This window comes from Liolophura sinensis, chromosome 2, assembly GCF_032854445.1.
Source record: "Liolophura sinensis isolate JHLJ2023 chromosome 2, CUHK_Ljap_v2, whole genome shotgun sequence".
NCBI classification, from domain to species: domain Eukaryota; kingdom Metazoa; phylum Mollusca; class Polyplacophora; order Chitonida; family Chitonidae; genus Liolophura; species Liolophura sinensis.
The window spans coordinates 4392873-4405996 of NC_088296.1; the positions used below are offsets into that span (position 1 = coordinate 4392873).

At 42.9% G+C, this 13124-nt stretch overlaps 1 protein-coding gene across 1 annotated transcript; it reads right to left on the reverse strand.

Annotated features, from left to right (window-relative positions):
- Positions 1 to 650: 650 nt before the first annotated feature.
- On the reverse strand, positions 651 to 12575 carry LOC135463034 (tyrosinase-like). Its single transcript, XM_064740354.1, has 5 exons — positions 12440 to 12575; positions 4128 to 5095; positions 3043 to 3177; positions 1284 to 1483; positions 651 to 741 (listed from the first exon to the last, which is right to left on the reverse strand). The coding sequence occupies exons 1-5, from the start codon at positions 12573 to 12575 to the stop codon at positions 651 to 653; spliced, it is 1530 nt and encodes a 509-aa protein (XP_064596424.1).
- Between the last annotated feature and the right edge of the window lie 549 nt (positions 12576 to 13124).

The window sequence follows — 13124 nt, forward strand, 5'->3', positions numbered from 1 at the left end:
GACAACATATGTGCCTATCCTTTAGAAGCCATCAGCATGACCACAGACAACATATGTGCCTGTCCCTTAGGACCCATCAGCATGACCACAGACAACATATGTGCCTATCCTTTAGGAGCCATCAACATGACCACAGACAACATATGTGCCTGTCCTTTAGGACCCATCAGCATGACCACAGACAACATATGTGCCTATCCTTTAGGAGCCATCAGCATGACCACAGACAATATATGTGCCTATCCTTTAGGACCCATCAGCATGACCACAGACAACGCATGTGCCTATTCTTTAGGAGCCATCAGCATGGCCACAGACAACATATGTGCCTATCCTTTAGGAGCCATCAACATGACCACAGACAACATATGTGCCTGTCCTTTAGGACCCATCAGCATGACCACAGACAACATATGTGCCTATCCTTTAGGAGCCATCAGCATGACCACAGACAATATATGTGCCTATCCTTTAGGACCCATTAGCATGACCACAGACAACGCATGTGCCTATTCTTTAGGAGCCATCAGCATGGCCACAGACAATATATGTGCCTATCCTTTAGGACCCATCCGCAAGCTACTGCTTCTTAACTAAACTGTTACTGTCCTAAAAGTTATTTCGTCTTATAAACATGAACTCTTTAGTTTCTACGGGGAACCTTTCCCGTCAAAGTGCAGCAATCCTAAGATGTGACGCCTGTTGTCCATCTCTGCCTTGCGTTGCCGTTTTACGGTCAAACTAGTGACATATTTCTCATGAACAGCACGATTATAACAGTCACTTCAACTAGTAATGTTCTTCTGTGCCAGCTGCATCAATTTTAAAACATTACTGTCCAGTAATCTCAGTCTCTTCGCTTGTGTTGTCGTCTGCTTCTCCAGTCTGCATCCTCAGTTAACTTACCAGTGTTGTCGGCTGCTTCTCCAGTCTGCATCCTCAGTTAACTTACCAGTGTTGTCGTCTGCTTCTCCAGTCTGCATCCTCAGTTAACTTACCAGTGTTGTCGTCTGCTTCTCCAGTCTGCATCCTCAGTTAAGTTACCAGTGTTGTAGTATGCTTCTCCAGTCTGCATCCTCAGTTAACTTACCAGCGTTGTCGTCTGCATCTCCAGTCTGCATCATCCTCAGTTAACTTACCAGTGTTGTCGTCTGCTTCTCCAGTCTGCATCATCCTCAGTTAACTTACCAGTGTTGTCGTCTGCTTCTCCAGTCTGCATCATCCTCAGTTAACTTACCAGTGTTGTCGTCTGTTTCTCCAGTCTGCATCCTCAGTTAACTTACCAGTGTTGTCGTCTGCTTCTCCAGTCTGCATCCTCAGTTAACTTACCAGTGTTGTCGTCTGCTTCTCCAGTCCGAATGTCGTCATAATCATAACCCAGATTAACACAGCTCTGGAAAAACTCGAACGCTGATTCCAGGGGAAAGAATGGCACAAGAAAAGAGTTCCGGTTGTGCCCGGGCTGAGCTCCAACCAGCGGAAGCTGAAATTAGTCCGCAATTACATGTTTATAAATATCAGTTTATTTGTTTTGTTTATTCACCAACCCTCTGCATACAAACGTATACAATAAAACACAATACAGAAGATAACAGTTGCGATTTATAATTATAAAACAAACAGTTGCTTAAAAATTCTAGAATGATTTTTATTCTTTTTGGTTCTTTCTTTACTTTTTTTAACTTTCTTTATTTATTTATTTGTCTGACTGGCGTTCAACACAGTACTCAATAATATTTAAATAGACTATTCATGGAAATTTCCGTTTTATACTTTTCTTCAAAAAATAAATGAAACTTTTCGACACAGGTACATGTATTTGTAACTATCATTGCGATTTGTCACACGGACTTGTCGAATTCGACCGAAAATGGAACAAACATCATTTTACAACCGCGATCACACGGTATGATGTATCGAATAATCCACTGTACGAAGAAACGCTCTCCTGTTTTCGTTGGACTAACCAAATCGCACGTGCGGTGTGATAGGGGCTTTGAACAGCGCTGTCTGTACCGTTAAATATCGTCTTCTTTTCCTTTACCTTATACATGTACCCAATCAGCAGTTGAAATTTTACATACGTTTCCTTTAAGTGATAGTGAATTTAACCACCGTCATTTGTAATTTTAATTTTCGCTTGCTTCTCCCTTAAACTATAGTGAACATAACCGCCGTCATTTGTAGTTTTAACTATCGCTTGCTTTCCTTTAAACGATAGTGAACATAACCCCCGTCATTTGTAGTTTTAACTATCGCTTGATTTTTACTTAAATTATAGTAGTTTTAACTATCGCTTGCTTTCCTTTAAACGATAGTGAACATAACCCCCGTCATTTGTAGTTTTAACTATCGCTTGCTTTTCCTTTAAACGATAGTGAATTTAACAGCCGTCATTTGTTGTTTTAGCTATCGCTTGCTTTTCCTATAAGTGATCGCGAATTTATCCGCCGTCATTTGTGGTTTTAACCATAGTTTGATTTTTCTGTAAGCGATAGTGAACATAAGCATCATCATTTGTACTTTTAACTATCGTTTGATTTTCCATTAAGCGCTATACACTGAGCTGATCTCTAATAAACACCAGCTGTAGTAGTAACCATTATTTTCTTTTACTGTAAGCGGTACCGTAATGAGTTTATCTACCCAAATCGTTGTTGTAAATTTCCTTTTTTTTTTCTTTTCTTAAGCTTTATCCTTCATGCTGCAGTAACCTTAGGTACCGCCGGCTGTACTTGTAATTCTTTGTACTTTTTCTTTACGGCGCAGGAACCCTAGCTACCGCCGACAGCACTTGTAACTCTTTGTACTTTTTCTTTACGGCGCAGTAACCTTAGCTACCGCCGGATGTACTTGTAACTCTGGGTATTTTTTCTTGACGGCGCAGTAACCTTAGCTACCGCCGGCTGTACTTGTCACTCTTGGTATTTTTCTTTACGGTGCAATAACCTTAGCTACCGCTGACTATACTTGTAATTATTGTTTACTTTTCTTTTACACCGCAGTAAGTTCGACGAGTTACGACTCGTAATTATGACTCACCCGTCTAGCCGTGGCCTGGTTTCTCCGTAACCACGTCTCGAATAGCTTGTCCACAAACGTGTGATGTACGAGAAAGACAGGGTCCATGGCGGCCGTTGCTAGCTCCGACATCGTCCCGTTCATGAAGCTATGGACCTGGGAATTGTAAACAACCATCAATACAACAACACAAGAGAATCTGCAGGTACTGAAGTCAGCGTTATGATATTCTATGTTTCAACTTAACAATGTAACCATCTTCAAGAATTGTAGCACAGAAACAAAAATGTTCAGGCTTATATATTACACAAAGTAGCCTACGGAAACATTGTAATGTCTGCCAGAGCTACACTGCTGGAGATTGAGCCACAGACCACTGAGAAAAGCTCGCTGTAAGCTGGCGAAGAGAGGTGAAAAGAGGCTACTTTTACGTCCACTACGCTTAAAAAATTAATCTCTTCATTTTAACAAAGTCTGTTGTCTGAGTGACGCTAGACTGTATTCTGCTATTGCAGCAAATTGTTCTGATAAATACAACACACATAGTCTGTTACTTCCAAAGAAGGATTCTTACTAACAGGGTTTTGTGTTGAATATGAAAGAATATTATGTTGCAGTAACAAAATGCATTTTAGCATCACTCAGGCCACAGACTTTCTGTTAAAATTGACAGATTATTTTTTTGGTGTACCGCGCTGTGAATACTGATACACGAGTGGGGAACAATTTTGAATTTTGGCCGAAGAACTAATATAAGCTTAGCGACATATAGATGTTGCCTAAGGGTGATTTGGGTAGAAAGGGAAGTTATTTTCCCTTAGACGATATCCTGAAGGCGGTATCCTTATTTTCGTATATTGCTTCGCAGTATGGCGAATCATTGCTGAGTAATCTGGTATCTTTAACAGTGTGTGTTGTTTGAATGATGACAGAATGTGTTCTGTTATTGTGGCAGATTATTCTGTTAAATATAGCGCACACATTATGTTAACTCAACACAAAATTGTATAAGACTAACAGGATAATTTAACATTCTGTCATCACTCAGAAAGCAAACTTTCTGTTAATATTAACACATTCATTTTTTTAGTGTAACGTAGGCCTACCAGGTTATGGACGGAACTGTTGATGATGGACGGCCCGTCTTGGTTGGCAAACCCTTCAAGGACGTTTCTAAAAGCCGTGTTAGGAGAGCGAACAGAATATGGGTCAAGGTCATAAAAGATCAAGGACAGTGTGTAGTCCACCGCTTCGCGGGTCGGTAAGTTCCGGTAGAGAGGGTTAGCGCCAGGCTGTCGTATGATTGGTCCGTTGTCGACGTATGGGTCGCAGATATGACAGCCATTGGCTGGCGGGTTGCACATAATTCGCCATGATGAGAATGGAGACTCCGGACTTAGTCGACCGAGAGGATCGGTTAGGTCCGTTGCCCCGAACCAGTCGTTCGTACAGACGTCGCAGCGTCCGCCGTCGTCAATCCAGTCCCAGTAGGGCAAGGAGAATGTCTCGTCCCCAGCGATGGCCCTTAACGCGCGCTCCCACTTGAGGGAGAACAGACGATGCCACAACGGAAAGGCAGGGCCCCCGTGGGCAAAATCCGGCCACATAAGGGTAGGGTCGTCGCACAAGCTGTCGTTGCCGAAGTTTGTCTTCCGGCTGACGTAGTAGTGTAGATATGAGAGATACTGAAATACAGAGACATTGAGGAACTGTGGGTCGACAGCTGGATCCATGCTTTGACTAGTGTTCAAGACCATGTAGTCACTCGGCACCTCCATAGACTGCTGCAAAAGCGAGACGAACCTCTGCCGCTCTTCGGTGCTCAGGGAACCGATCTCCCGTCTCACCGTTCTGATTGGCTGGTTGCACTCGGGTCCCGTGTTACCATACCAACACTCGTGACACATGTAGCCAGAAAAGTTGCCCACGCAGTTGCAGGCGTACTGGAAGAAACTCGTCGGCCAATCAAATCGGTCGTCGAGTAAATTGGCCTCCGGAACATTCCGTAGATCGTCAGTGTTTTGGAGCGGAATACAGCGCCCTCTACCGGGTCCACCACAAGGTTCTGTAAAACCTGTCAAAATAGAAAAAAATATTGATCTATTTTATACGATTTTAACCATTTCATGCCGCGATACACAGGTTAGTATAAATCACACTTATAGGCGAAGTGTCTGCCAGTGTTCGGAATCAATACTGAGCTATTCCGTACTCAAGAAGGGAGACTGTTAAAGAGTTCTGGTTTACGATTCATAGAAGGATGCTGAGGTATTTGGAAGTATGACACTGTACTTTTCGCCAGTCACCTGCATGACAAACAAGTTCACATAAAGCCATATCTAGCGAGAGCTGGATTCGAGCCAGCATCCACATTGTCAATAGAACGCTAGGCTACGATATGAACCACAGGCTTGAAGCATTAGTAGAATTAGCATCAATACATATATGTGGATGACCACCACTCTTAGCTGGGTATCAAAGAAACACAGTGGACCAGATCAGAACAGCAGACAGCCAGATTCGAACCTGTGATCAGCAGCGACGAGAACTATATGTATACGCTTTAAACACAATTAAGCGTAATTACATACATGTGGGCGGCCGCCACTTTTCGCCAGGTCCATGAGGAACTCGGTGAACCAGAGACGAACGGGAGACAGCCGGATTCGAACCTGTGACCTCACTGACCAGGCTTAGCAAATCTCCAGAAGCCCGCCATAAAAACGCAATGCGCCAAAAAATTATATAAAACACTCTCCACTGTTGATCTCGTGGTTCACGAGACTGTGAGTGCACGTGTCTCCATGGCACCACATGATAAGAACGTTTCAGACCACGTGGGTCAGTTCCGTTACATAAGTACTTTTATTGCACGTGCAGCTGTTTTTTCATAAGGCGCTGCACAATAAGACTAATTATGTGTGTAATTAAGACTAATTATACTCCACTGATTTGTGTTTCATTCGCAGTGGTACATGCATAATAACGGCAATGTACATTTGTGCCGTGCATAACGTACCCTATTTCTTCTCAAATTTGGGACACCTGGTCAGCTCATTTCAGCCAATATATATGTAACTGTAGCATGAATAGGGAGTTTCTTTTTTCTCACATGGTTAGACCATCTGACGAACAATATACTCATATCTTTGTTTTTCCAAAAGGCTTGTGACTTCTACTTTCAACACCACTGATATCTGTCCCAAATTTTAGAAAAATTAGGGTATGCTACAGTATGGAGAGTAAAACCACAGCAGCGACGACAGTGTGATAGCTGGCAAATAGCCACACGTAACAGAGCAGTGACGACAGTGTGCTAGCTGGCAAATAGTCACACGCAACAGAACAGCGACGACAGTGTGACAGCTGACAAATAGCCACACGTAACAGAACAGCGACGACAGTGTGATAGCTGGCAAATAGTCACATGTAACCGGAGAAATAAGGCTACGGCATACAGAGTAAAACCAGAGCAGATACGACAGTGTGATAGCTGGCAAATAGTCACACGTAACAGGTGAAATATGGCTACCGCATACAGAGTAAAAACACAGCAGCGACGACAGTGTGATAGCTGGCAAATAGTCACACCTAACCGGTAAAGTACAGCCTCATGTTACTTTACCTCAGTTTGGCTTTGATACAAGGTGTTCATCTAAACAGTGGCATCCTAAACATCACCTAGCAACACAGGTTAGACATCACCTAGCACAATAGGTTAGACAGCACCTAGCACCACAGGTTAGACATCACCTAGCACAACAGGTTAGACATCACCTAGCATAACAGGTTAGACATCACCTATCACAACAGGATAGACATCACCTAGCACAATAGGTTAGACATCACCTAGCACAACAGGTTAGACATCACCTAGCACAACAGGATAGACATCACCTAGCACCACAGGTTAGACATCACCTAGCACCACATGGTAGACATCACCTAGCACCACAGGTTAGACATCACCTAGCACAACAGGATAGACATCACCTAGCACCACAGGTTAGACATCACCTAGCACAATAGGTTAGACAGCACCTAGCACCACAGGTTAGACATCACCTAGCACCACAGGTTAGACATCACCTAGCACCACAGGTTAGACATCACCTAGCACAACAGGATAGACATCACCTAGCACCACAGGTTAGACATCACCTAGCACAATAGGTTAGACATCACCTATCACAGCAGGTTAGACATCACCTGGCACCACAGGTTAGACATCACCTGGCACAACAGGTTAGACATCACCTAGCACAACAGGTTAGACATCACCTAGCACAACAGGTTAGACATCACCTAGCACAACAGGTTAGACATCACCTAGCACAACAGGATAGACATCACCTAGCACCACAGGTTAGACATCACCTAGCACCACATGGTAGACATTACCTAGCACCCCAGGTTAGACATCACCTAGTACAAAAGGTTAGACATCACCTATCACAACAGGTTAGACATCACCTAGCACAACAGGTAAGACATCACCTAGCACAATAGGTTAGACATCACCTAGCACAACAGGTTAGACATCACCTAGCACCACAAATTAGACATCACCTAGCACCACATGGTAGACATTACCTAGCACCCCAGGTTAGACATCACCTAGTACAACAGGGTAGACATCACCTATCACAACAGGTTAGACATCACCTAGCACAACAGGTAAGACATCACCTAGCACAACAGGTTAGACATCACCTAGCACCACAGGTTAGACATCACCTATCACAACAGGTTAGACATGACCTAGCACAACAGGTTAGACATCATCTATCATAACAGGTTAGACATCACCTAGCACCACAAGGTAGACATCACCTAGCACCACAGGTTAGACATCACCTAGCACAACAGGTTAGATATCACCTATCACAACAGGTTAGACATCACCTAGCACCACAAGGTAGACATCACCTAGCACCACAAGGTAGACATGACCTAGCACAACAGGTTAGACATCACCTAGCACAACAGGATAGACATCACCTAGCGCCACAAATTAGACATCACCTAGCACAATAGGTTAGACATCACCTATCGCAACAGGTTAGACAGCACCTAGCACAACAGGTTAGACATCACCTAGCACCACAAATTAGACATCACCTAGCACCACATGGTAGACATTACCTAGCACCCCAGGTTAGACATCACCTAGTACAACAGGTTAGACATCACCTATCACAACAGGTTAGACATCACCTAGCACAACAGGTAAGACATCACCTAGCACAACAGGTTAGACATGACCTAGCACCACAGGTTAGACATCACCTAGCACAACAGGTTAGACATCACCTAGCACAACAGGTTAGACATCACCTAGCACCCCAGGTTAGACATCATCTATCATAACAGGTTAGACATCACCTAGCACCACAAGGTAGACATCACCTAGCACCACAGGTTAGACATCACCTAGCACCACAGGTTAGATATCACCTATCACAACAGGTTAGACATCACCTAGCACCACAAGGTAGACATCACCTAGCACAACAGATTAGACATCACCTAGCACAACAGGTTAGACATCACCTAGCACAATAGGTTAGACCTCACCTAGCACCCCAGGTTAGACATCACCTAGCACAACAGGTTAGACATCACCTAGCACCACAGGTTAGACATCACCTAGCACAACAGGTTAGACATCACCTAGCACCACAGGTTAGACATCACCTAGCACCACAAATTAGACATCACCTAGCACCACATGGTAGACATCACCTAGCACCACAGGTTAGACATCACCTAGCACCACAGGTTAGACATCACCTATCACAACAGGTTAGACATCACCTAGCACCCCAGGTTAGACATCACCTAGCACAACAGGTTAGACATCACCTAGCACAACAGGTTAGAGATCACCTAGCACAACAAGTTAGACATCACCTAGCACAACAGGTTAGACATCACCTGGCACCACAGGTTAGACATCACCTGGCACCACAGGTTAGACATCATCTATCATAACAGGTTAGACATCACCTAGCACCACAGGTTAGACATCACCTAGCACCACAGGTTAGACATCATCTAGCACAGAAAAAAAATTAGAAAAAAAATGAAAAAAAAGTCGGTGATGAGTTGATTGCAATTTATTAAACATTCTGTTTTCACCCCATATAATAAACATTTATTAATGTGTTATAACTTAATAAGGAGGCATGATGTTTTAAGACAGAATTTATCAAAAGCAAAAATATATATATATATTCGTCTTTTATGAACAAAAACTTATCGTCAAATAATATCGTTTAAATTTTTAGGATTTGGGGAATACTGTGAGTTGTGCAGCATTCAGTGCGGGGTGAATACTGAATTAAATACTGAGTCTGCTACTCTGAATTCAAATCCATCAGATGCTAGAGAAACTTTGCCTGATATAAAGCTTGTGTGTGCTTTTGCATAACTGGCATGTATACAAGCAATTAACGATCTTGTACGGCACACCGGTAATGGTCACGTGATCTGATACACGGCTAATCAACCAAACATGCACGTATTTGAATAGTGCAACCTGTAATTAAGAGTCCCTCAGAAGCGGTTATGGAGAGTTCCTACAATGTGACGACCGGACAATGTCGGTGCGTGGAGAATGACATGGACGGTTTAAACGGCAAGAATGCAGAGGGGGAGTTATTAATTTACTGATTAACGACAAAAAAGATGATTAATTAATGACCAACAGATTTATCAGTTGGATAGACTCGTGTGACACATACTGATTTACCCATTTTCATGTTTGTTTGATTCGACCAGTCGGCAAAGGCGAGGGTGTGGGGATGTTAGAGATAACGCAAACAGTTGACAGTAATGGGCATTGATCAATTCCCAGATGCTTCTTCGGCTTTAAGTTCCGAGATTTGTCACGCACCTGAATATGGACGAGATTTCCAAAAATAAATTTAACCGCACATTTATTATTTTCACTTTAAATGCCATTGCAATAAATAAATAAATAAATGAATAAATAAATAAATAAATAAATAATATGGCTTGAAAGACTGGAGACGGGAACAATATCAGTGGAACAATATACGTACATACCATATGAGCTTGTACCGTTGCCATTGCCGTCCATATTTCATTCCCTTTTGTCACAAGATTTCTTTCTGTCTTTGTTTATCCTCAATACCTTTCCATTTATATGACAACGCCATAAGAATTACACTTGGAGAAAAGTGGGATATCTTACTCCAGGTATCCGGTGATTTAAAGTCGCAGCCGAACCATGCAACTTAAAGACTAAATGCAACTTAAGTTCTCGTGGTATAATACAGCTGTTGTAAAGATAAACAAGGATCACCGGGATTAAACCACCGGGATTTGGCAAGTTACAAGACGTCTCCAACGCCACACGGTCGTCGTGGATCGCTTATTCTCATCGGGGTCCCACCAACAGTGAACCAGGATGAATTCACAAACTCCTCATTCATAACTAGCTCCATGAAGACTTTCCACACAAACATGGAAAGATATGTGTAGCAAATAATGAAAGTTCGTTTTGTGGACATTGGAATTAGAATCGGCCGTTTAATTCATTATATACATAGGAGTTATATTACGAGCAAGTCTTTTAGGGTTATTTCCTACTTTATTAGAGTTTTCCCAACGGATGTCAAAGCCGTAAATGCTTTTGAGTCTAGCTATAAGTCCTGAGCATACGGTTGATAATGTATACTCCATTTATTTGTTTATTTGATTGGTGTTTTACGCCGTACTCAAGAATATTTCACTTATACGACGGCGGCCAGCATTGTGGTGGGAGGAAACCGGGCAGAGCCCGGGGGAAACCCACAACCATCCGCAGGTTGCTGACAGACCTTCCCACGTACGGCCGGAGAGGCATATACTCTAATAATGCCTTGTTTTACAGTTTATTTTAATTACACGCAAATTAAGTTCTCACGTTGTTTATTTGCCAAAAATGTTTGCCATCGGGGCATTATGTCATTTCAAAGAAGGAATTATATTCAACATTCCTAAACCAACCAACGTTTGACACCACACGCCCTCTCATACTCACTAAGAGCAACCAAAAACAGGGCCTATATAAAGTCTCCAGAGAAAATATCCATGCTCCAAACCACAGCCATTAATGTCTTCTCGTATTCTATAAAGCTACCACCAACATTTTATTAATTTATTTCTTTAGACCGTACTCAAGAATATTTCATTTAAATATACGACGCGGCCAGCATTATAGTTAGAGCAAACTGGACAGAGTCCAGCAGAAACCCATGACCATCCAAAGGTTTCTGCCAGCATGAGCTGGACTTGTACTTACAGGTTACACATGCGCAATTCAGGCAATTGAGTCCAAGATTTGCCTCCGAATTGAAGAGTGAAGGAGCACTGTTTTGGTAATACTGTCATACATACATTTTAGGTTGTTGATGTACTATATATTTCTGCACTATTAGGTTGCACCTAATTAAAATATGTCAGAATTTTGTCTGTTTTGGATAGAACTGAAAATTTTTTGCCAGTGTTACTTCTGATCCACCTGGAAGCTACCAAGGTAATAAAATGCTATGACTTCACTTCCATGTTAGGTTGATATGTGGACATGTTGTAGAGACAAGTACAAGCTGCATACTGTTAGGGGATGGTAGGGGATGTACATCTTGAGGTTGAAGCTCACACATTTAGTACATAAATATAGTCAGGCAAAGCAATGCGCTCGTGTAACCTACAGCGACCACCCTGGTGAGAGGAGTCAGGGTAAATGCGCTCGGCTCGCACGCTAACCACCCCACCCCCTCCCTCCACCCAGCCGCCAATACAGCCAAGTTTCAAAAACTTACAACCAATCGGCAATATTCTATCACAACTGCCCCAAACCTTAACCATTTCACTATGTTATCTCCTACTCCCAAACACAACTACGAGTAGTTACGTCATATTTCCAGCATCTGTGAACCGTCAAGTCCAACATTCATACACCACTCGTAGACCAAAAAGTTCTGCTCCCGTTAAGTCGATAATTACAAAACAATTTCCCCAAAAATCATATACCACCAGTCCTTAAAGGATTACGAAAGAAAGAATATATACACAGTAAATTAAGTTAGGTAACTTTAAAAGGGAATCAGAGAACAGTTTCACAAAGATGTCGTACATGTACTATACTTGCACATATAGGACAAAGGTTTGGTAATAATGACATACAAAATACCGTAATGTACGATAACAAAAAATGTCGTGCGCCTCTTTGCGAAACTGGGCCCGGTCTTCTTTTTCCTAGGAATGAAGGGAACCCAGTTAATATTATAGACATGACATCCAGTTTAAATTTTAAACTCCACGCCTATACCCTAAAACACCAATCAAATAAATAAATATACCGGAGTAAGAGTGTTAGCTTGGGCAATAGAGACGACAGGGGACTTACCGGGTGGGGTAGGGCAGCACGTGGCGTTAGGCAGGGTAGCGTTCTGGACGCAGAGAGCCGGGAACTGAGCGGACACAGGGGTAAGGCTGATCCCAGCGATGCAGAGTATCCCGATAAGGAAGGTGTCAGTGGCCATGCTGGTGTCGTGGACAATCTGACAGACAGTGTACTCATGTTCCTCTACCCCAAGGCTGGCCCTCCCCTCCAAGAACACATGACACTGGTGGTCAGATGACAACCCTGTGTCTTTCCAGGCTATAGGTCTTGTACAATAATAGGAAAAGACAATTATAAATGTGTGACAAAAACTACTACGCACAGAAGAACCGTTCCTCCGAATCTTATGATCAACGATGCGCCCACCACGTGATCATGTGACCTGATGTTTGATGATCGCTTTTCTTGGCAGTCATGATTCAAGTCACGTGACTGCCCATTAAATCCCCCAAGGGCCCTGTTATAAGACTGACAAGTACATGTAAATTGTATAGGCTGTTTTCTTATTAGACAGGTATTAATTACCTGTGCTGGCGTGTCCGCACGCTTCACTGATCAGAAGGTTACGACACATCTACGTGTTTTAAGATTCTAAAACAGTTGTACATGTATTGCGTGCTACAAGCGCAATTTGTGGGCTTGCGTAAGGGGGAGAGGGGGGGGGGGCGTCGCTGGCTCACGTATATTC